General features: G+C 39.5%; 1 protein-coding gene across 1 annotated transcript; it reads right to left on the bottom strand.

Annotated features, from left to right (window-relative positions):
• Positions 1-476: 476 nt before the first annotated feature.
• On the bottom strand, positions 477-12,446 carry slc17a8 (solute carrier family 17 member 8). The gene is made up of 12 exons (XM_014984070.2): positions 12,232-12,446; positions 10,552-10,807; positions 8,885-9,003; positions 7,018-7,132; positions 6,141-6,228; positions 5,405-5,491; positions 4,126-4,268; positions 3,905-4,054; positions 3,403-3,535; positions 3,025-3,135; positions 2,754-2,881; positions 477-2,010 (listed from the first exon to the last, which is right to left on the bottom strand). The coding sequence occupies exons 1-12, from the start codon at positions 12,327-12,329 to the stop codon at positions 1,681-1,683; spliced, it is 1,758 nt and encodes a 585-aa protein (XP_014839556.2). The 5' UTR covers positions 12,330-12,446; the 3' UTR covers positions 477-1,680.
• Between the last annotated feature and the right edge of the window lie 11,452 nt (positions 12,447-23,898).

Genomic DNA, 23,898 nt, shown 5'->3' with positions numbered 1-23,898 from the left:
ACTCTCCCCAGGACTTTCCGTTTTTTAATCCTTGGTGGACTTATTGTCATGTTTTGTTTTGATTTTTTTGTCATGTTGCAGTTTCATCCCACTTCAGCCTTTACTTTTTCTTCTGTTTTTTAGAGAAAAAACATCACTCATGAAATCTTGCTTCTTTTCTGCCTTCACTCTGGAAAACCTCAGCCTGCCTTTGCTGTTTTCTTAGAGACTAAAGATTGTCTCCTTGCACACATCCCATGAAAAATACACTTGTGCAGCCTCTTTATGATTGCACAGATAGGCACTTTAATAATAACAGTAGCAAGAGCTTGCTACTTTTAAGGCTTTTATTCTAAGAGTCCTGTTTGGAGGTGGAGAACAATATGCAAAGGGCAGTGAATGCCATCCTTAAATTCAGCGCAATGAATTATAACTGAAGATATTGATTAATAGGTAAACTTTCGATTCAGTTTCCATTTCAATAACCAAGCAATTAGTCATTTTATAAAGTCTTTTTTAAGTTTCATGATTTCACAAAGGAACAAAAAAATGTTCATCATTCACATAAACATGATCTCTTAATCCAGAACCTTAAAGCCTTCCATGGTGTAATCCATAAACCATCTCAATAATCTTCAATAATGCAGTTATTTGTTTTTACACCAGACGTGTTTGTGTGCAAATCAGGCCTATAAAGTTAAAACTTACAGCACATTTTCTTTGTTGAGTATTTTACACATTCTTCTGTGATTATAGCAAAAATATTCTGTTACTGTTTCTAACCGGATCTCCATGTAGACGAAAAGGGGGAGAAAAAAAACAAACATTCAACATTCATTTTGTCCAATTAAAATATGGAGCCTAAAGCTCCGTAAATAATAACTCTGATTTAAAGATGATTTCCGAGCATATGGTGAACTAAAACCTGCTCAAAGAAGCAAAGCAGTAACACAGTGCAACCATTCACCAACAGCAGATATACACTGGAAACCCTAATAGGACTGACACCATAACGGCTGAGGTCTAATCTTTACATTCCTTCAGGTTTTTTTTTCAGGTTGCATAGCTGACACAAAACACCTCATGGACTGTCCACATGGACTAACATAAACTGCAATCAGCGTCACCTACAGGAAAACAAAAGATTGGTTTGGAAAACAAAAGATTGGTTTGGAAGTTGATATGTGTTGCTCATGTGTCTTCACTATGGTGCTGGATTGTACAAAACAGATGTTAAATATGTAACTTAGTTGCATTTTTTTTTTTTTTGTCATAGACACATTCTGTTTTTCCAGTGGCTCTCTAATTTAAAATAATGTCAAATATTTGCTTTTACATTTTAGTACATATCAGGTAACCAAAGTACTGTGCAAAACATAAGTCAACCCTCATTTCTTTATATTTTGCTTCCAAGGAGCCAGACTGTGAATGTTAGTATAAATCAACAAGTGACAATCTCTTGTTCTGTGGTTGTTGTCAGCTAACATATTGTCTGGCTTTCTGGAAACAAAATATTCAGAAATTACAGGAGGTCTGACACTATTGCACATTCTTCACTGAAAGCTGAAAAAGTCTGCCTTCGGCTGCTTTTGATGCTGCAGCTCCTGTTGTTTCCCTTGAACTCGTCCTCCGGTGTGAAATCAGACCTTCAGTTTCATCCGAGGGTTCTGGAAGTCCTTTAATTGTAATCCGCATGCTGTCTCACTGGTACCCATCCTGGTAGTCCCCGTTACCATAGTGTTCCTCCTCCCCCTCCATGGTGACCCCTCTCTTCTTTTTCCATCCCTGTTTTTGACCGTATGAATTGTCTGTCGTTCCGTAGCTCTTTTTGAAAGTCAGGCCGCCGTCGTTGGCAAGTTCCGACTCCTCCGCCAGCTCGTCCTCATCGATAATGCCGCATTTATCCTCGCTCAGGCTCTCGGGGTTGGCCCAGTCCTGCTGCTCCCCTGATGCAAAGATAGCATAGAAGATGACTCCTGTGTAATGCACCATGGAGGCGATGATGAAGACATGCTGCCACTCCAAACGAGTCTGTGGAAAGACGGAAGAGGAAGGTTCACTGATCTCTCACAGAGGAAATACTGAGATTAGGCTATAAATTCACAAATTGCACGTAACAATTGTAACAAACGTAACAGTAAGTTAAATTAAAGATAAAAGCTTAGGATAGCTGCGAGGTTACACAGAGATAATATAGGGATTGATCAAATAAATGTTACAAAACAAATCCACAAACATCAATTTCTGGGACATTTTGTGGCTGTTTCATAATATAAAACTTACATGGGGCTCAAGCAATAATGTATATTACTTTAAAACCACAAAACATGTTGCCAAATTTGATCTCTGAAGAAAAAAAACATTGAACAGTTTATAAAATTATCTTTTTAAAACTTTCATTTTCCTTTTGCAGTTTCTACTGCCCTCTTATTTGACAGACTTGCTAACTTCCCACAATAGAAAGAGTCAGCAATTTTAATCGTTTTTAATTATTTTTAATTATTATAGATTCTTAACTTTTACACAATACAAACGCACTTGGATTTTCCCATAAAGTATACCAGCATGGCTCCAAATAACCAAAATGAAGTAGATTTTTTTTTCATAACAATAATTTGAAAACTGTTTTTGAAAACTCAATTTATTTTTGTCTGATATTAACTTTTAAATAATGTAAAAGATTTAAGTGTGACAAAAACACAAAAACAAAAGTCATGTGTAAGAGACTGAATACTTTCTTACAGCACTGCATTATCTAGAGATTTTTTTTTTACCTTGTTTTTAGTCAAAGCTCCAACAATAAGGGGGCACACCATCCCAGACAGCGTTCCAACTCCATTGGAAATGCCCATCAAGATGCTTGCATAACGAGGAGCAATATCCAAATGGTTGACATTAAAACCTGAGAACACAGCATAAATACATTTTAAGTGAAATTAACACAAACACAAGAAAATTCCAAAGGTTCTCGTGCAAATCCTGTTCACTGCGCATTTTCGCCCTGTTCCAGTTTTTGAATAAAGTCAAATCTGAGGTCTTAAGAACCTGAAATGGCAAATCCGCTGAAGCCTACAGCCAGCACGAGGAAGGAAATGGCGACTCCTCGCGTGTGAGAAAATCCAACCACCAGCAGAAGTGTGGCCTCCATACCAAAACCTGAAACAAAAAAACAAACAAAAATTAGCCAATGTAAAGGGATTATTATTATTATTATTATTATTATTATTATTATTATTATTATTATTATTATTATTATTATTATTATTATTATTATCCAGCTTAATCAGAGAAATGAATTAATGAACTTTCTCTGACCAGAGAATGTGAATCATTTGGAAGGGATTCTTTAAAGGTACGTTTAATTTCCAAATAAGTGGTTCGTATTAAATCAATAATATTTGAGGAATGGTTGCATCAGCGTACCTCCACAGTTCATGAGCTTCCTCACATTTGTTGTTGACATAATTTTTTTACTTCGTAAGAAATCCGCCAATTGCCCTCCGATAGGGACGATGATTGTCATCACCATGTGGGGGACGGCAGACAAGATCCCCACCTGTACACATAAAATAAGAAGTAACACATTAAATAACAGATTAAAAACACCCATACATACATAAATCAATTATGTTTATTTAGGTGATACTGAGTGCTGATTCTGATACATTTCTTGCATCCCAAAAGCAAGAAATGTTCATTCGAAAAAGGAGGGCAGCAACATTTTGTCAAACAGTTAGGAAAGAGGACATTGAAGAAAACCATAGAGAAATAATTTTGGTTATTTGAACTAAAACGGGAAACATTTGGTCAGATTTGTTGACAAATGACATGTAACCTAATTTTCAGAAGGATTTGAGTACTTCTTGATGCCACTACAGGATCAGTTTTTACTCTTAAAACTGACAACTCTGTCCATGAGGCTAACCTTGCTGATGGGGAAGCCGAACACTTCCTCAAAGTATGCTGGCTGGCTGATAAGGAGCAGGTAGAAGGTCCAGCTGCGGCAGAAGTTTGCCACAATGATAGCATAGACCGGCATGGAGGTAAAGAAACGACGCCACGGGGTCTTGAATTTCTGTCGAAGGTCAAACGTGTGAGTAGGTTTAAAACAAAGCCTGAAATCCAGAGTTTATTAAGTATGCACACCTCTGCAGCGCTCAGTTGGTTGGCTGTTTCGCCGATGGCAGCCTCGATGTACATCTTCTCCTCCTGTGTGATCGTGGGATGTTGAGCGGGACTCCCATAAGCCAGGAGGAGCCACAGGATATACCACAGGATCCCAAACACCCCTTCAAACGAGACAAGAGCAGATTACATCCACGCTGTGGTTATCTGTGGAGCTTTTCTTTATAAAAGCATGAATGAGTGAGCGTAGGACAAATTAATTAAACCCCAGCACACGCCCTCTCTGGATCACAGGAATTTCCGTTATTAAAAATAGTCCCAGCATGAGTCACAGGGGTAGGACAGGAAAATGCTAATTTACATCAATAAATCATGAGATCGTATCGCGGTGAAATCAGAGTGGCTTTTTATTAAAATACGCTGGCGAAGGTACGGCTTTCGTGTGAGTGTTAATCATTTTAATCAAACCTCGAAGCGTTTTAGATAAAAGCACAGGTGCAAAAACCAGACAGAGTACAACTAGCAGGGAGCAACGTGTCGCACACAGATTATGAAAAGGACCTTACGTGAAATTAAGCCGTATATTTTCCTTCTGCTAAACAGGCCTTGTGTATTTTCTAGCGAGGCTATTAAACTTATAAACCAAACATTACCCCAGCCTAATAATGAGACAGCTTTGTGTTTTGTTTGTTTTTTCTTGGCATCGCTCTGCTCTCCAGTGACACTACATGCTTTGCTTTAAATGAGAGACTGCTGCAAAGTCAATGACTTGAAGTTTTATTGGTAAAGACTTTTCAAGAATTGGTAAAATAATCCAAACTTAATGGCATTGTGTTATAAATAGGATCCACATGTGTATGTAAATGACTTTGAATCTGAATTCTGGACTGAATTTGCATAAACTGGATTTGTTTGTTTTGCAAACTGCCTTGATACTTTTGTTTCAAATCAATGCTTTGCATCTAATTAATACTTTTACTGGGCTACAACAGAAGTCCATAACAATCAAGTGTTAATATCCATCCATCCATTATCCAACATGCTTATCCCTAGAGGGACTTGCTGAAGAAAACCCAAAGCATGATACTGCCGCCACCATGTAAGACCATTGGATAGGGTGGTTAGCATGGTGTGCTGTGTTGGTCTCCCACCACACATACTGTTCACGGAAAATGTTTCTGAACTGAAAATGTGCCAATAATATTAGACCGAAATTTTTGTTTTACTTGTTTTACTACGACTTAAAACGTGTAAATGAAGTAGGTTGTGGGAATTTTGTGTCTGTTATGTTGTTCCTCACCGTAAAGGTAGAAGACTGAAGACCAGCCGACATACTGCACCAGAACTCCAGCTAAAGGCATGGCGATTACCGCTCCGGCGTAGGAACCTGATGACATCAAACGTCACTGTCAGTCATCACATCTTAGCGATAGTCATCATAAAACATGTTTTATCTTGGTTATGGTTTTTTTGTTGTTGTTTTTTTTTTTTGCAGGATTACTATACAAGACACCAACACTGGGGAGTTCAAATGTGTCTTAATGACCATAGTCAAATCAAAGACATGCATTAGAGTCATTGAGCAAACACCGTCAAAACGAGCCATTAGTGCTGCCCTTACTGAGAGGGTGTTTCAGCCTGTTTTCTGCAGTCGGACGCCTTCGTGAGCACGGCTGATTTCTATAGAGCAGCAACGCTGAGAGGGTTTTTGGACATTAAGCAGTGTGACACTTCATTTAGGTGAATGGACAGGGAAGCTCCTTCAGTTTACACAGGTGAGCTGTGTTCATTTACAGACAATGTCAAGAGGGTTTTGATGCACGGGTTGTCATGGTACCAATTTAAAGTGCGACACTGTTATTCAAATTTCAACAGAGGCAGCACGGGTCAGCATCTGCAAAGCAAAGCAAGCTCACTCATATCTATTTACTTGCCGTTCTCCCTGTGACTTGCGAGGAGGTTGCATCAAAGATGTTTGGAAAGGTAAAAAAGCTCAGCGCGTTTGTCAGATTAAAGAAAGGAGAGACGTGACTCACCGCAGAATGATGTGGTCGCCAGTCGACTACGTTCGAGAGGCGGAGCCCACTTGGACCACATCCCGTGACATGCTGGGTAGGTGACCCCCTAAAGGGAGCAGGGTGCAGAATGACAAAGATCATTCTAGAGTTAGACTGATTTTTGGGGGGAAGCACAACTATTCGTAGATGATCATTCTTTCAGAAAAGGTGTAGCTAAAGACAAAAATTGGATATAAAAGTTGAGGATGATGTAAAACATCTAGCTCTCCTACTTTGGAAACCAAGGAATTAACACCAACTAAAAAAATACCAACTTTTCTGGCATTTTTCTGTCACGTTGCTCTTAATGACTCCAACATTTGACAATCAGATGATTCCACTCCAACGCCCTAGAGCCGATTGTATCCAACACATTTTCACAGATCATAAATGACCTCGAAGGCCTGGTTATGGCAGAAAGTATAGATAAAACAATTTACAGAGGTAGTTTTTACTTGTACATCTTGTCATGTTGATGTAATTTGGCCCTAAATAAAAACTGTTTTGATTTGACTGATAAAATAATCTTTAGGCACACAAATGTTATCTTGAAATTCTACTTCTGTGGTTCTGTAAACCTCAGAGGGACCACAGAAACAGCTATGCGGCGATAGATGTGGTCCGCGAAAGTATAGTATACTTAGAGCAAAACTAGAAAATGAAAACACCCATCACTAAGGCGTACAAGGAAAGACGATGTGTCACTCGAACACAAATCTAGGATTATTTTTCCAGGTTCACGCTTAATCAGTGCATGGTAGAGGGTGACCTGCCTTATCATTCATCTCTCTCTCTTCCTCTAGGAACCTAAATTAATTTGCTAATTTTCTATGAGCTGACAATTTTCCTTCCTTACCTCCACTAACCCCTGCAAGATGCGTACAAACATGACGCAGCCGTAGTGCACCCTGGCAGCTGATGGGATGAACATGTTAAGCGCCGATGTTAGAAAAATGGCAGCCCCAAACACCCTGTGAAGAAAACAAGGGTCGTCAATGAATCGGTACAGACTCCATTGAAATGTTTCAATGAAAATTCATGGAGAAATAAACCTTCACTGAGCCTTTTTTTTTTTTAATATTTAGGTTTCATAATTGATTATTCTCCGGGCTTTGTTCTCAACCTTCAACAGCTTGTAAAAAAGATGAAGCTGAAGCTAAGTTCTTATTTCAAAATTAAATCTTGTTAATCAAGATTTTATCACTTCATCGCAGATTTAGTGCCTCTGTTGGACTGCTTTGGGACTGCATCTCTTGTCCCTTAGAATACTTGCAGGTGTTCATTTTCTGCGCTCATGTGATTTCATTTTATTAATTGTTCGGTTTGTACTGATCTTTGCAAAAAAAAAAAAATGCTTTCCAGTTTGCTGCTCCCTCAGACAGGAGTCAATTGCAGAAAGACTGAAAGCTGAAAGAAATTGTCTCCTTTAATGTATTTAAGGCCACTCTTAATCAGTTAGTAAATAAGGTTTTTTGTAAATGTTTTGATTAATATCAAGCTTTATATTAGACTTATTTCTACTTTTATGTCTGTATTTGTTTTTTTTTTAAATATTTTTTCTTCCTTTCAAAAAGAGATTTTTAGTCTCAATGAGACATTTCTGGTTAAATAAAGGTTGTATATATATATAACATTAAAAGTCATGCCAGAATCCAGAGGTATTTCCAGGAGATTGGCTTTAGCTATCTTTTCTTCAGATTCCCTTTGTTCGACATGTGACTTGTCAGCAAGTCAGATGTTGTCCCTAGGATTGTGCAGGATATAATGTTGCTATAACATTTCTGTATCAAAAATCCTTTTCTGTTGCTCCAACGTAGCATAAATAGAAACATATATGTTTCAACTAGCTACAATCAGCTAGAAAAAGACACTCAAAATTTAATATGCTGCACATGATGGATATTTGGAATTTTATTACTGGAATAAATGATTGTTTAAATAATTTTCTAATTTATTCAGCTGTACCTATATTTGTAATTTTGACCAAATCTTTAGGCAGCTGGTGAAAGCTTGACAAACACTGTGTGTGAGTGTGTATGTGTGTGTGTGTGTGTGCGTGTGTGTGTGTGTGCGTGTGTGTGTGTGTGTGTGTGTGTGTGTGCGTGTGCGTGTGTGTGTGTGTGTGTGTCTGTAAGTTGCAGTAGACTAATAAAGCACCACATCTCTGAATCTGTCTGTCAAAGTGTCTCCGTCAACCTTACAGCCTGACATATCTGACGCCTCTGTCATTCACTGAATGAGATAAAAAGACATCCCATTCAGCCCACAAGTTTCTGCTTCACTTCCACAGTGCTGCCATGCACCCTCATACCCAAAATCCCCTTCCTCTGTTTTTTGTTTTTTTCTTTTTGTTTTTTTTTTTCCAAAGCAGCATGTAAGTGACACTTGTAATATTCCAGCTGCTGCTGTTTCAGAAGGAAATCAGAAGCAGGATCTTTCATTATTAACTCTGTCAGTGGCGTGTCCTTTTTTCCTGTGAAGCTTTTATTACAGGATTGTTATCTGCTCCATCGGTGATGCTCACCGCGCCAAACAGTTTTAACCCTTTAAACCGCATGAGCAGAAGAAGAGCGCTCCCTAATTCTAATTCTCTTACTTATTTACTTAATGCTTCTTATTTGATAATAATCAGGGTGACACTCAGTTTATCCTTGAGAAAAAGTGCATCTCTACTGCTAACGCTGGGTTTCCAGTAACACCAGCTACACTGACAGCACCCCAACCTGTTGGCAGACAGCTTGTTGGAGATGAATCCGCCTGGGATCTGAGTGACGATGTAGCCCCAAAAGAAGGATCCGTGGATCAGCCCCACGGTCTCTGGGTCCCAGTTAAACTGAGCTTTCTGAAATGGAATTAATAAATTAAATTAGATGAAAATGTTAATATTCTGGGGAATAAAATAAAATAAAATACAGAGTCCTTCCCTTGATTATCGCATGTTGGTAACTAATCTGAATTCCTTTCAGAATGTATGATGAAAATAAGTGAACATTGACTATAAGTGTGTTACGACTGTGCCTGAAACAAAAGCAATATTTCGTAGTCCAAAATAAGATTTAAAAACCCTTGTTTTTATAATGAATTGTATGTGAATTTAATATGACTCCATGCAAGGCACAAAAGAACACTCAATAATACATTTTCTAACAAAAAAAAAAAAAAAAAATTACATTTCCTTTTTATTTGAAAATATGCTTTGTGGGAAGTGAATGTCTGACTTGAAATTACTAAAATTTTACGGAATATATTGAATCATTGTTATTATTATTTTTTGTTAATCTTGATGATTAGGCCTTACAGCTAATGAAAACATAAAATTTGCTTTCTCCACAAATAATTATGTTAAGACCATTTAAGGTTATACTGTACATAGTAGATTGTCATTACGACCATCCACAAAGAGGGAAAGTTACATAATGTCTTTGTAAAAGAAACTGGCTGTGTGCAAGCATAATGGAAAGTAAAGTTGAAGGACAAAAGTGTGGTAAAAAAGAAAAGGGGGGGAGAGGGGTCACCAGCACCTATGATAAACATAAGCTTGTGTGATAATTGTGAAGTAAAGTCCAACCAAGAGTTTCCAGCTGGAGTAAGAGATTGCAGAGCCATTACACCAAGATACGGTCGTGGGATGCCACTGACACATTCCTCGTGCAAGGTCGTTACCAAAAAGGACCGGGAAGTTATCCAGTGTTCCAAAGTCCTGCTTTCAGATGTCACAAATGATTTTGGCATTTTATTTGGAAATCAAGGTCCCATGGTCTGTAAGGAAGAGTGGGGAGACTTCAGGTCTGGTGTGAAGTTTACAAAATCTGTGATCTGCTGGTGTTTGTCTGCTGTCTTTTATTAAGTCCAAACTCAACTTAACTGCAGACGGAGAAATTTTAGATTTCTTAATTTTAGGTTTCTAGACAACAAATATTAGATTTGTTGTCTAGCAATAGTGAAGATGTTGGTTTCACGTACACCAACACCAGCAAGAGTTTTCTTGATTTTCTGCATGTGATGAATAAGGCGTTGGAGCCACTGCACACTGCCGTACATGTTTAATGCAGAAATGTCGTCCATTTTATCTCATTTGGCTTTCTGCTTTTTAATTAGCTTTGCAGCAGCAGCAGCAAAAGCACGCCCTAATCCAGGGAGTCACTAAATATACAGGTTTCGTGTTTGGAATTGAATTAATGTAATAAATAAATTCTTTGGTGATAATCTAATTTATTGAAATGGACATACTCATAAGTTTATTTATTTATTTATTTATTTTTAAATGAATTTCAAAAGTAAATAATCTTTTTCAAGATGCAATTCACTGAGACTTGTATATCTTAAAACCTTTAATGCCAAAGAGTAAAAACAGAACAGTATTCACTTAGCTTGTTAGGTCTCAATCTACCTGAATCACTCGTGTCCCGTTGACATAGATTGTGTTGTTGTTCACCATCTCTACAATGGCCACACCCAGGTTGCATCGGATGCCAAAGGAGATGCAGAAGCCCAGGCCGCTGAGGATGGCGATGATGTAGCGCTTGGGCAGACCGCCGCAGCTGCAGTCCAGCAGGGGGGCAGGAAGTGGCGCAGACGCCACTGGCCGTCCATCCTCTGTCAGTTCAATGTTTTCCTCATCCTCAACATTACTACCGTCCATTTTCCTAAAGAGCAAAAGGGAATGGCAATCTGTTCAGCTTGCTCCATTTCATTTCACACTGTTATTTATATAGTAGTGTGTTAGCAAAAATCAGCAGCAAAGACAAGGATAAAGATCAGTGATCTGCTGTCATCAGATTTCTGTAAGGTTTCTCATTCTTTGCATCTATTCCGCCACCTGAATCAACCTGCCTCTCATATTACCAAGCGACCAGAGGCACCACCACTGTGCAAAGGGCTCCTGAAATTTGCACAATTTTTCTCCTGCACAAATTTAAGAGAGGGAAGAATAAGCTTTGATGAATTGTAACATTTCTTTTCACATCTTCAATTTTCTTGCTGCAGAGTTTGTTTTTTTTATTGGCATTAATTGTAGATAGTCTGTCTCTTCAATGCTCAAAGAGACATGCGCATTTTGTAAAAATAATTTTAAATTAATCATCTCCATTTCACTTTTTTTTATAACTACACTGTATGTTGAAATTTTGCCCTTAGTGTAAAGTATTATATTCTTTATTCTGTTTTATATTTTGTATGTTATATCTTTGTGTTAGTCTGTCTGCTTTTTTTGCCTGTTACTTTGCTGCTGTTGCACAGAATTTCTTTTCACATTCTGGGACAACAAAGGATATTTCTACTCTATTCTATTTATTTATCTGAATTACTGTTTTCTTGTCGTTGTTGGGGGGGTTTGCCTTTATTGTGCCCATTTTTGCTGAAATTAAGTCACTCCCTCCAGGTCCAGGATCTGATATTTCAGTCAGAAATTAGGAGAAGTATAGTAAAAATGACAAAATAATCTTAATAATTATAATAATCATCATAAACTGAGAACAAATAAATAAATATTGCTACTGTTATTAGTATTATTATTAATTGTGGTAGTGGAAATATAAGTGTTGGTAGTAATTCTGTTAGGTTTTACCTCTCTTTTTTTTCCATTATCTTCTTATGACGATATTATTATAATTATGTCTTGAATAAATGCTAAGCCAACACCCACACTAAACATGTCTGTCATCACATTGTTCATAAATGTCTTCTATTTTCATAATGATGTTGCCTTTATTTTCTTTCCGGTATCTGTGCTTCTGGTAGTTCTATTTCTGTTGTCTTTATAACCCTCCACTTTATCTCTTAAAGTAATGACAGTCGTCTGAATATGTTTCTAAGCTTCTCCGCCGCTGACACATTCTTCTGTTAAAAATGTATTAGATGTAAAATATGCATTACTTGCCTAAAAATAAAACCTGTGATTACATCACTGGCATCACTCAGCAAAGAATAGAATCAGATATTTCTTTATCACCAGGATTTCTTATAGCAGAAGATGTTACGTGTTCACCCTCGAGGTTGATCCTCATCAGCACCATTTCTGCAGCCACAAGGCTTCATTTCTGCAAGTTTCCATACAAATTAACCCTCTCACCTCTGCAGCTTTCCTAAAGAATCCCCCACAGTATTCTTGACCTCCTCCTTCCCAGGTTTTAGCACCTGATTTTTCAAACCTGCAAAATCAAAAGGCATTTTTCCTGTTATGTTTTTTTCCTTTTATCAGAAAACAAAATCCTAGTCGCTCAGAAGTTCTTATAAAGAAAACGAGAAAAAAGTATCCACTAGATGCCACTTGTCATCCTCCTCCACCGTGTACCACTTGGGATTGACACCTGTGGTGCTAAAGGGTCCCAAAGTGATGATGAGGACTTTTCCAACTTTTGGATCCGTGCAGAAGAGGAAAGTGGACGGGTGTGATGTCAAAAGTGTGCCTCAATGTCCTAAACGCAACAGAATCAGAAATGTATGCGTCCTTAAAAGATCCATTGAGGAGTGATTTTGAACAAAGGAGCAGCAAACTAGAGGCGTGGAATCCAGGTTTTAGTCCCGAGACATTGTGGCCCCGTTCTTCTCCGCAGCTGAAGAGAATAAATCGTCCAGATCTCCTCTCATCTCATAACCCATTCATTCCTGGAGAGGAGGGGGCAGGTGTTAGTGGTTATCCCCAAACCCAGCCCCTCGCTTTCACACATCATCCTCTTCATCAGCTACGCAGCTCCACCTCTATCCATCCAGCTTGATTCATTTGATAGCTGCCCCGAAGACGGGCAAATGAAATATGCATAAGCCTGACATGCAGAGGAGAGGACTGCTGTGAAGCAGAACGGGTGAGCGTGGAACCAAAGACAGAGCCTTCAAAATCCAGGACAACCCCTCTGTGTGTGCCGTCTTTTAATAGTTATAAAATGCTTATGATGAAAATGTGTTTATGTTTCAAATGTTTCAACACACACATTTTCTGATAATGATGAGATGACAGAGTCCATTAGAGTGGACATGAAGCTGTGAATATTACACAAACACATCTTAGACTGATGGGCACTAAAAGACGTCAAAACCATCCCTGCTTCAAAAATATTCTTAATTGCAGATTGTTCAATAAAAAGCCTTTAAAAATCAAAAAATATAATTTTAAAATTGAATTAGCAGACTGGATGATGTGCTTTGAGCATTAAAAGGTGGGATCTATCATAGTAATCGTTGAATGTGCAGCTGGTAATCTTCTCCACTGGATAACAGGAAACTGAGCACTTTATACAAAAAAAGGCTTTTTTTCTGAAGCATAATAGTTCTTTCTGATAATTCATGAACCAATTTGATATTTTTCATCTGCCTTTTTAAATTTAATGTTCAAGGTTTTACACAAACACACTTGTATCATAAATATCTTTAAATTATTAATTAAATAATCTAAAATTATTGATTTTAGATAACCTCTTCTTTTTACAGAAGAGATTATTTTATATTCTGCATTTGCAATCATAGTTTAGGTTTGGCAAACAGAAAATAGTTTATCAATAGGACTGAAAGAGAAACACCTCGACGTGTCTGCCCTCTAGCGGTTGGAAAGAAGAAGTGGTTGAAGTGGAAATTCTTGGCGCGCTTTGTTTGTCCTGTGTGTCTCTGTTGCCTTATGATGAATTGGTGACCCTCCAAGGGTGTAATGTTTGCAGAAGGAACAAATATGCAAAATGTCACAGGCGAAATTAAATAATAATGGTATCTTAAATAAAAGGATACAACTTACAAAAAGGCACAAGGCAAAATAACAATAAGAGCTGATGTGGATGACAGGAAGTTGGGGAAAATAACAGGAAAATATTGTTTGTCCTGTGTCAGTGACTGGCTCTCCAGTAACTTTGTGGTTCTAAACACCAGTAAGACAGCAACTACGATTATTGCTCTGAGTCACTTGCATCAAAATATCAGCCAGATAATTGCATCCTTCTGGCCGGTAGCTAAATCAAAGGCGAAAAAAACATCTGTCACATGTGGCTCATCATTTGGCTTCAAGTCACACATTAAGACTGTTTCCCGTTCTTGTTTCTTTCATTTAAGAAACGGTAATACTTTACTTAAAGTGGTGTGCATAAGACTGACATGACACTGTCATAAATACGACATAGCACTTTTTATGAACATGGAGAAGTCTTTATGAATGTTTATGACTGTTTTTTGTAAATAATGACTCTTTTGACAAAAAGTTGCTTATGCACACCCTTTCAAATAAGGTGTTACCTAAAAAACATTGCTAAAATAACACATTTGGTCTCCAGAGCCTGGAGTCCCACGGGCCTTTTTGTCCAGAAGCAGCTGATGGTTACCGGCAGGCGAACCGGCATGCAGCTCGGGTGGTCGCTGAGGCAAAAACTCGGGCGTGGGAGGAGTTTGGAGAGGCCGTGGAGGAAGATTTACCCCACGCCTTTGAGGCGATTCTGGTCCACCATCCGACGTCTCAGGAGGGGGAAGCAGTGCAGCATCAACACTGTTTATATTAGGGATGGTGTGCTGCTGACCTCAACTCGGGACGTTGTGCGCTGGTGGGTGGAATACTTCAAAGTCCTCCTCAATCCCACCAACATGCCTTCCATTGAGGAAGCTGAGCCTGGGGACTCTGGGTTGGGCTCTCCAATCTCAGGGGACGAAGTTGCCGAGGTGGTTTAAATGCTCCTCGGTGGCAGGGCCCCGGGGGTGGATGAGATTCGCCCAGAGTTCCTAAAGGCTCTGGATGTTGCAGGGTTTTGTTGCGACTCTGCAATATCGCATGGACATCGGGGGCAGTTCCCTTGGATTGGCAGACTGGGGTGGTGGTCCCCCTGTTCAAAATGGGGGACCAGAGGGTGTGCTCCAATTACAGAGGGGTCACACTCTTAAGCATCCCTCGTAAGGTCTATTCAGGTCCTGGAGAGGAGGATCCGTCGGATAGTCGAATCTCGGATTCAGGAAGAGCAGTGTGGTTTTCATCCTGGTCGTGGAACACTGGACCAGCTCTACACCCTCAGCAGGGTCCTGGAGGGGGCATGGGAGTTCGCCCAACAAGTCTATATGTGTTTTGTGGACTTGGAGAAGGCGCTTGACCATGTCCCTCGGGGTACCGGGCCCTTTGATACGGGCTTTCAGGGCCCTGTATGACCGGTGTCAGAGTCTGGTCCGCATTGCCGGCAGTAAGTTGGGCTTGTTTCCGGTGAGAGTTGGACTCCGCCAAGGTGATGAAGGAATCCCATTTGGTGGCCTTAGGATTGCATCTCTGCTTTTTGCGGATAATGTGGTCCTATTGGCTTCATCAGGTCGTGATCTACAGCTCTCACTGGAGCGGTTCGCAGCTGAGTATGAAGCGGCTGGGATGAGGATCATGAGCCGAAAAGGGTAGAGTGCCTTCTCCAGGTCAGGGGGGTTGTCCTGCCCCAAGTGGAGGAGTTTAAATATCTCGGGATCTTGTTCACGAATGAGGGAAGAAAGGAGAGGTAGATTGACAAGCAGATTGGTGCAGCATCTGAAGTGAAACGGGCGCTATACCTGTCTGTCGTGGTGAAGAGAGAGCTGAGCCAAAAAACGAAGCTCTCGATTTACCGGTCGATCTACGTTCCCACCCTAATCTATGGTCCTGACCTTTGGGTCATGACCGAAAGAACAAGATTGCAGATACAAGCGGCCGAAATGGGTTTCCTCCGCAGGGTGACTAGGCTCTCCCTTAGAGATAGGGTGAGAAGCTCAGTCATCCGGGAGGGACTCAGAGTAGAGCAGCTGCTCCTCCAGATCGAGAGGAGCCAGTTGAGGTGGCTCGGGCATCTGGTCAGGATGCCTCCTGGACGCCTCCCTGGTGAGGTGTTCTGGGCACATCCCACCGGGAGGAGGCCCCAGGGAAGACTCAGGACACGCTGGAGGGAATATGTCTCTCAACTGGCCTGGGAACACCTTGGGGTTCCCACAGAGGAGCTGGAACAAGTGGCTGGGGAGAGGGAAGTCTGGGCCTCCCTTCTGAAGCTGCTGCCCCCGTGACCCAAACCCGGATGAAGCGGAAGAAAATGGATGGATGGATGGATGGATGGATGGATGGATGGATGGATGGATGGATGGATGGATGGATGGATGGATGGATGGATGGATGGATGGATGGATGGATGGATGGATGGATGGATGGATGGATGGATGGATGGTCTCCAGAATTGACCTAGAGAAAATTGTTCATGCTTTTGTGTCATCTTGTCTGGAGCTGACTCTGTGGAGGTTTTTCAAAAGCAAGTAAAAGTTTTTTAATTTTCTCAGGCTTTTTTACATCATGATTTTATTGTGTTTCTTGTGTTTGTTTTTGCTTTGTGTAGTTTTAAGGTTGATTTTTATTGTACAGTGCTTTGTGATTATATGTCTGTGAAAAACTTTACTTATAGAAAGTAAGTAAAGTTACTTTCGAACTAAGTAAGTAAGTAAGTAAGTAAGTAAGCAAGCACATGAGGAGGATAAAAAAAACACGGTAACACTTTATTTGAAGGGTTGTGCATAAGACTGACATGACACTGTCATAAACATGACATAACACCTGTCATGAACATGAAGGAGTCTTTATGAATTTTTATGACAGTTGTGATGAAGTGTCATTCAGTAAATAATGACACTTTTAATGCAAAGTTGCTCTAAAAGTTGCATTAAACGTCCATTAAAAGTGCCAACCTTGCATGATTTTGTAAATAATGACAATTTAAGGCAAAGTTGTCACTTTTTCATTATTTACTGAATGACACTCCATGACAACTGTCATAAACATTGATAAAGACTCCTTCATGTTCATGACAGATGTTATGTCATGTTTTTGACAGTGTTGTCAGTCTTATGAACACCTTCAAATAAAGTGTAATCAAAAACACTAAGAACAGACAATATGAATCTGAATAAAATAAATAAAATATAAGACATTTGAGAGATTTAAACACAATTAAATAAGCAGCAGCTAAAGGAAAATTGATCTAAAGAAAAGCAAGTATGGCAGCAAGAGAAATAGAAAATATCTAAAACTGAGAACAAATAAAAAAGAAAGTCATCAAAAATGAAAATCCTGAAAAACCCAACTATGTTTTCACCCAAAACCCTAACCCTAAACCTAAGTAATGGCAATTTTACATTGGCCGGATAACTTAACCAAAGTGAACGATTTTTGGGAAAAAACCAGAGTGCCTGGAGAAAAACCGGTTCTTGCCAATTTAATAAGTAAAGGTCCCGTCCAGAACCAGACACCTTCAAGCTGTGCTACATTCAAGTCAGTACAGAACATTAGCCCTTTTGATGAAGCACTTAAGGGTATATCTGTCTCACTTTTGTGACAGATATACACATTTGACATGACAAATTAACTTTACCTAATGGAGAAAAACCACCAGGAGGACCCGGAGGTCTAATGGAGAAAAACCTTTACAACACAGGACCCTGGATCTGGCCTTCCAGATGACCTCCAGATCCTCCTGGGGGGTCTCTCCAGCTGGGTGACCTCCAAAACCTCCTGGTACGTCCCTTAGGCTGCAAGGCTGACCCCCGGTCTCTCTTTGGGGAATAGTAATTGTCTAAAATCAGTTTCTTTGGGGTCTTTTGTAAGTTTATCCAAGTAAAATGCATTGGCTTTCTTGTAGGCTAAATTAGAAAGGAACTGGTAATACATTTTCAAAGGTGCAGAAGGGTTCCAATATTGAGAAGACATTGTAGCTCACATCAAAGTAGGGACTCACATGTATATATTCATAGAATATATATGCACCCAAAAAGGAGAAGACAAGTGTCAGTAAAATATTTTTCAGGAAACAGGCTGAAGATCTCCAAACATTTGGAAGGTGAGGCCTAGCAGCAGAAGACACTGCACCCTCATCAGGGTCGGTCCCTCCATCTTGGTGACCTCCAAGATGTACTGGTGTGTTCCACCGCCTGACCTGCATGTTCACCTGAACTTCATCATCTTGTCCTAATTCGTCTGAAGAACGTGCACTCTCACACACTGAAATCGAACAATCAGAGTGAGAAGAGGTGCGATGGTGTAGCTCAAATCGGTTAAACAGGTTGTCCTCAGTTTCTGAGAATGAGATTTCCAACGATATACTCTCTGTTAACTCACCAGTTTCAGCCCAGTTCTCAGGTTGTGCAGATGAGGTCGAAGACTCTATTATATCATGATTCTCAGTCTCAATGATAATTGTCTCTTCTTCTAGAATTATTGTTTCCACAGCAGCATCTCTGTATGTTGTAAAACTTGTGTCTTGATTTTGCTCGTGTTGCTCCCTGACAGGAATAAACACTTCAACCTGCTCACATTCTAGAGTTGTCATTTCAAATGAGACTTCCTTTTCCAGAGGCTTAGTTTGATTTTTACTTGCTGTACTCAAGTCAGAATCTGCAAAGTCTTGAGTGCTTATTACCAGTGTAGCACTAGAAATTACTTCTGTTGTAATTACTTGATATGGTATTGTGTCAGATTGTTCAGACAAATCAATTTGAAGCTGAATTACATCTGATGTTGAATGTTGAAACATTCTTTCCTCCATATCTTGTCTTTGCTGGATGACATCAACCTCTGAAGTAGAAATCTGTTCTTGGTCAGATTCTGGAGCTTCAACATCCCAAGATATTATAGATTTCTCTTCCTCGTACATAGTAAACTCCTCAGATTTAGTATCCTCAAATTTCTTTGGTGTTGCAAAAAAGGTGTCCTCTGGCACAGACTCTGGAACCGTTGTCTCCACAGAGTCATCAGGGTGCTGTAGATTAAGTACATCACGATCATCTTGTTTAGCATCCAAAAATGTAGAGCTGTGTGCACTCTGGTATGTCTCTAAAGAAAATGTGCCCTTCAGATTTGCTTCACATGGTTCTGCTAATTTATTAATTTTTTCAGTGAGTTCTGAAAGGCTTTGAACCTCACATTCAAGTTCATCTGCAAATCTCCGCGCAGCCATGATATTTTCATCTGCATAATCACTGTCATAATTTCCAGATGAACTTGAAGTGTCAGGCACAGCTGTCTTGTCTAGTATTGCACGCAATTTCAGGAGTTCTTCTTGCGATTCATTGTATAGTCTGTGGTAGTGGTCCTTTTGTTCCCTTTCTCTAGATACCTCTGTATTAAGTTCGGAAATTATCTGGTGAAGGGAAAATGCCGTGCTTACTTCAGCTGGTGGTCGACACAAACTTTGAGATTCTTTGCTTTGTTCTGTATCTTGTGTTCCTTTCAGAGGGCCACCGCACAAAGTGGATGTCTGTTCTTGATCACATTCAGGAGCTGTGATGTCCAAAGATGTCCCAGAGTTCTGAAAATTAGGATACAAGCTTATGTAACGTGTGCCTCTAGGCTCCTCAGTCGTAGCAGCAGAGATCTCCAGTTGTACATGCTGTGGACCATGAGTTTCCACTGCAACACTAGAATACACATCATCATTTTCAGAGACTAAAAATGTGTAAGATGTGTTCTCTTTGTGCTCAACGACGGAAGAAATTGTTTCAATTGAAATTGTTTCTTTGGGCTCTTCTACAATCATGCACGTATCGGCTGTTTTTGCCATGTCTTCAGATTTCAAAAGGAAGTTGTCCCACATTGCACGCAACTCCAACAGCTCATGATGTTCTTTGTCATACAGTTTTTTGTAGTAGTCCTTTTCATCCTTCTCCTTAAGCAACTCCTCCTCAAGATCATCATTTTGTTGTATAATGGAAAGTAATTCAGTTATTTCTGCTTCTGTTGTACACACATCCTGGTTCTCATGCTCAGCATCCAATACTGTGGAGATCCGCAGATTTTGGTCCGTCTCTAAAGAAAATGTGCCCTTCGGATTTGCTTCACATGGTTCTGCTAATTTCTTAATTTTTTCACTGAGTTCTGAAAGGCTTTGAACCTCACTTTCAAGTTCATCTGCAAATCTCCGCGCTTCTTTGATATTTTCGTCTTCATAATCATTGTCATCACTTTCAGATGAACTTGAAGTATAAGGTACAGCTGTCTTGTACTTAGATGTCTGATTATTGTTCTCTAGTATTGCACGCAGTTTCAGGAGCTCATCACGGAATTCATTCGATAGATTGCTGTAGTGGTACTTTTGGTCCTTTTCTTCAGATAACTCTGTCTCAAGAGCGGAAACTCTCTGATGGAGAGAAAGTACCTTGTTTTTTTCTGCTTCTAGTTGACACAAAATTTGAGATTCTTTGCTTCGTTCTGCATCTTGCATTCCTTTCAGAAGGCCACCGCCCGAAGTGGATGTCTGTTCTTGATCACATTCAAGAGATGTGATGTCCAAAGATGTGCCAGAGTGCTGAGAATGAGTATCCAAGCTCATATAACGTGTGTCTCTAGATCCCTCAGTTGTAGAAGAAGAGGTCTTCAGTTGTGCAGGTTCCACTAAAACACTAGAATCATGTAAAGTAGGCACAACCAGCTCATTGTTGTCAGGATCTATAAACATGTAAGATGTGTTCTCTTTGTGCTCAGTCTTGGAAGAAATTGTTTCATTTGAAATTGTTTCTTTGGGCTCTTCTACAATCATGCATGTATTGGCTGTTTTTGCCGTCTCTTCAGATTTCAAAAGGAAGTTGTCCCGCATTGCACGCAACTCCAACAGCTCAGATAGTGCTTCATCATATAGTTTTTGGAAATAGTCCTTTTCATCCTTTTCCTTAAGCAACTCCTCCTCAAGACTATCATTTCTTTGTTGAAGGGAAAGTAGAAGAGTTAATTCTGCTTTTGTTGCACACACATGATGGCCATGGTCCTCAGACACAGTCAAGTCCTCAGAGTTAGTATCCTCAAGTTCTTTCTGTGTTCCAAAAGTCATGTCCTGTGGCACAGATTCAGGAACCGTGACTTCCATGGTGTCACTAGGGTGCTGCAAGTTAGGCAAATCAAGTTCCCCTCGATTAGCATCCAAAAATGTAGAGCTGTACACAGTCTGATCAGACTCTAAAGGAAATGTGTCCTTCATATTTGTTTGGTTTGGTTTTGCTAATTTCTCAGTGTTGTCAGCACATTCAGATTTCCGTGCAGGTTTGACATTTTTATCCTCAAAATCACTCCCATAAGTTCCAAATGAACTTGCAGTGTCAGATACAGCTGTCTTATCTTCTTTGTAATTCATTTTATCCAGTGTTGTGTGCAATTTCAGGAGCTCAGCTTCCAACTCATTGTATAGTTTGTTGTAATGATTTCTTTGATCCTTTTCTTTAGATAACTCTGCCTCAAGATCACAAATTCTCTGTTGAAGAAAAATTAACTTGGTCGTCAGTTCTTGGTCTCTTTCAGGAGCTGTTGTCTCCACTTGTGCAGGTTGTGAAGCATCAAATGTGTCTCTAAGGCCAGTCTCTAAAGAACTGTAATTCATGCTAAGAACTTCTTTTGAATCTGGTAAGCTCTTAAATTTTTGAACTAACTGTTTGATCGTTTGAACTTGAAAGTTAAGTTTATCTACAGATTTCCACACACCTTTTATGCTATCTTCTGCATTTTCATCATCATCATCATCGTCATCATCATCATCATCATTATCATCCTCATAATCATCATCATCATCATTTCTAGATGAACTTGAACTTTCAGGTACTGCTGACTTGTCTTTATACTGCAGATTGCATTTATCCAACGCTGCTCGCAATTGCAAGGCCACATCTTGTGATTCATTGTATAGCTTCTTGTAATGGTCCTTTTCCTTCCTTTCATTTGATAATTCTGCCTCAAGATGATAAACTTTCTGCTTCTCCAAAAGTGGATTGATGAGAACTTCATCTGGAACACACAGCATTTCAGATCCCTGGCTTCGTTGAGTGTAACCAAGTTCAACTTCCAAAGCAGAAATGTGTTCTGGCTCACTTTCTGTAGTGTCAGAGACTTCATATTCGTCCTCCCAAATCAAATAGAGACTCCGCTTCTCGTAGTCAGTCTCTTCAAAAAACCTGTCTTTTGGGACCACTAACTTATGAAGTTTCTCTTCAGATTTACGTACAAATTTGATGTTTTCATCTGCCTTTTCAAAGCTATCTTCTCCAGATGAACTTGAACTTTTAGTCATGTTTTCTTCAAAATTCTGACTGACATCCTCCTGTACTGAAAACCTGTCCACTCCTGAATCTGAAGCAGTCCTTCTGAAAGAGATACTAAGGTCCTGTTCCTCAGAGTCGTCATATTGGTTATCTTCAGAATCCACAAATTTGCGATTCATGTGTTCACTTTGTTCAAACTCAGCAGAAAATGTTCCTTTTGCCTTTTTGTTTGCCATTGCTGAATATTGTGACTGGTCGATGTTCTGCCTAGATGCTTCCAGTTGAATCAGAAGCTCATCTAAGGCTGAACTTAGTCTGTCAATATCGCTACCTAAATATCTGTTGGCACTGCAAGATGGACTTGTGCTTTCAAACTCAAACATCTTGTTTTCAAGCGCTATCTTTAAGTCCTGCCACATCGAATGCACTCTCAAGAGTTCATCATGGAACTGAATGAGTTTGTTCTTATAATGCTCCTTTTCTGACTTCACTTTACATATCTCCTTCTGAAGGTTAAGGCAAGCTAAACTCACATTTTCAAACTCAGTTATGTTTTTTTCAAAACAGATATTGAATTTCTCCAACTTTGAAAACATCTTATAAAGCTCACCTTGTGATTTAATGTATTGCCTTTTGTAATAATCCTTTTTGGCTGTTTCTTTTATTAACCCCGACCTGTGATCACAATGTCTTTCCAACAGGAGAAATGCCTGATTTTTTTCTTCTTCTTCTGGTACAAAAAATCTTTGTGAGTCCAAGGTTTGCTGCCTGTTGTGGTTTTGCTCCCAAGATATTATCTGCCTACGGTCATAGTCTGAATCTTCAGACTCCAAAGTTTCATCAAACCTTTCTTTCACAGAAAGAGAACTCGACCCAGATTCACTATCCGCAGCTCCATAGTCTGTGTCCTTGCTTGTTTGAGCCTTTCCAGCATAGATCCCCTTTTGCTTAGACCCTGAAGAATTGATTTCAAAAGAGACAGAAGGTTTCTGTACTTTGGCCATATAATTATCATCAGATTCACCCTCTGACAACATGTAATGATTGTCTCCATCTTGCTCTAGCTCAACAGACAAAACATCTATTGGATTCAGTTGATTTTGTGCCTGGTTTTCTTGTTGTTGCAAAAACTCCGCTTGAACGTGAAGTTCATCCAAAACCAAAGATAGAAAATTAATCTCTCTCTTTATATCAATGTTGCTGTCATTATCAAAGGCGCTGTCCACTGCAAGGTAATCTATGTTTTCCTGAAGCTGCTTCCTTAAACTTTTCCACAATGAATACACTTTCAACAACCAAGTTTGGGATTGAAAGTATAGATTTTTCCAATGTTCCTTCGCCAATGTCTCTCTAAACAATTCTGTCTGAAGACCGCTAGAATTGATACTTGTAAGTAGATTTTGAAATTCAAAAGAGCTTTCTTTAGTGTTGATACTGCTCTTATACTTGGAGTTCACCTTCGAAAGTTCAACCAGTGGTTGAAGGTACTGGTTTCTGAAATGGTCACTTTGGGCTTTTTCTGTCAAAGACTCTTTCTCATGATCACAAGGTCTCTGTTCCAAGGTAAATGGCTCGAACACTTCATGCTCCGACACGTACAGTCTGGATGATTCTTCCTCTTTCTCTGCAGCACACAGAGACATGTTAAAATTTCTTGACATTACAATGTCTGGGTAAATCCTGGCAGACAAGAAAAGTTGTTCAAAAGATGAATGATTCTTATAGTTTTACTTTGCAAAATAATTTCAAATATCTAACAGCTCTG

The sequence above is a fragment of the Poecilia mexicana genome, unplaced genomic scaffold, assembly GCF_051168715.1.
Source record: "Poecilia mexicana isolate PSO_F unplaced genomic scaffold, ASM5116871v1 scaffold_6, whole genome shotgun sequence".
NCBI classification, from domain to species: Eukaryota; Metazoa; Chordata; class Actinopteri; order Cyprinodontiformes; family Poeciliidae; genus Poecilia; species Poecilia mexicana.
Note: the sequence above shows the minus strand (reverse complement) of the source record. Positions and strands in the feature narration are given on the sequence as shown.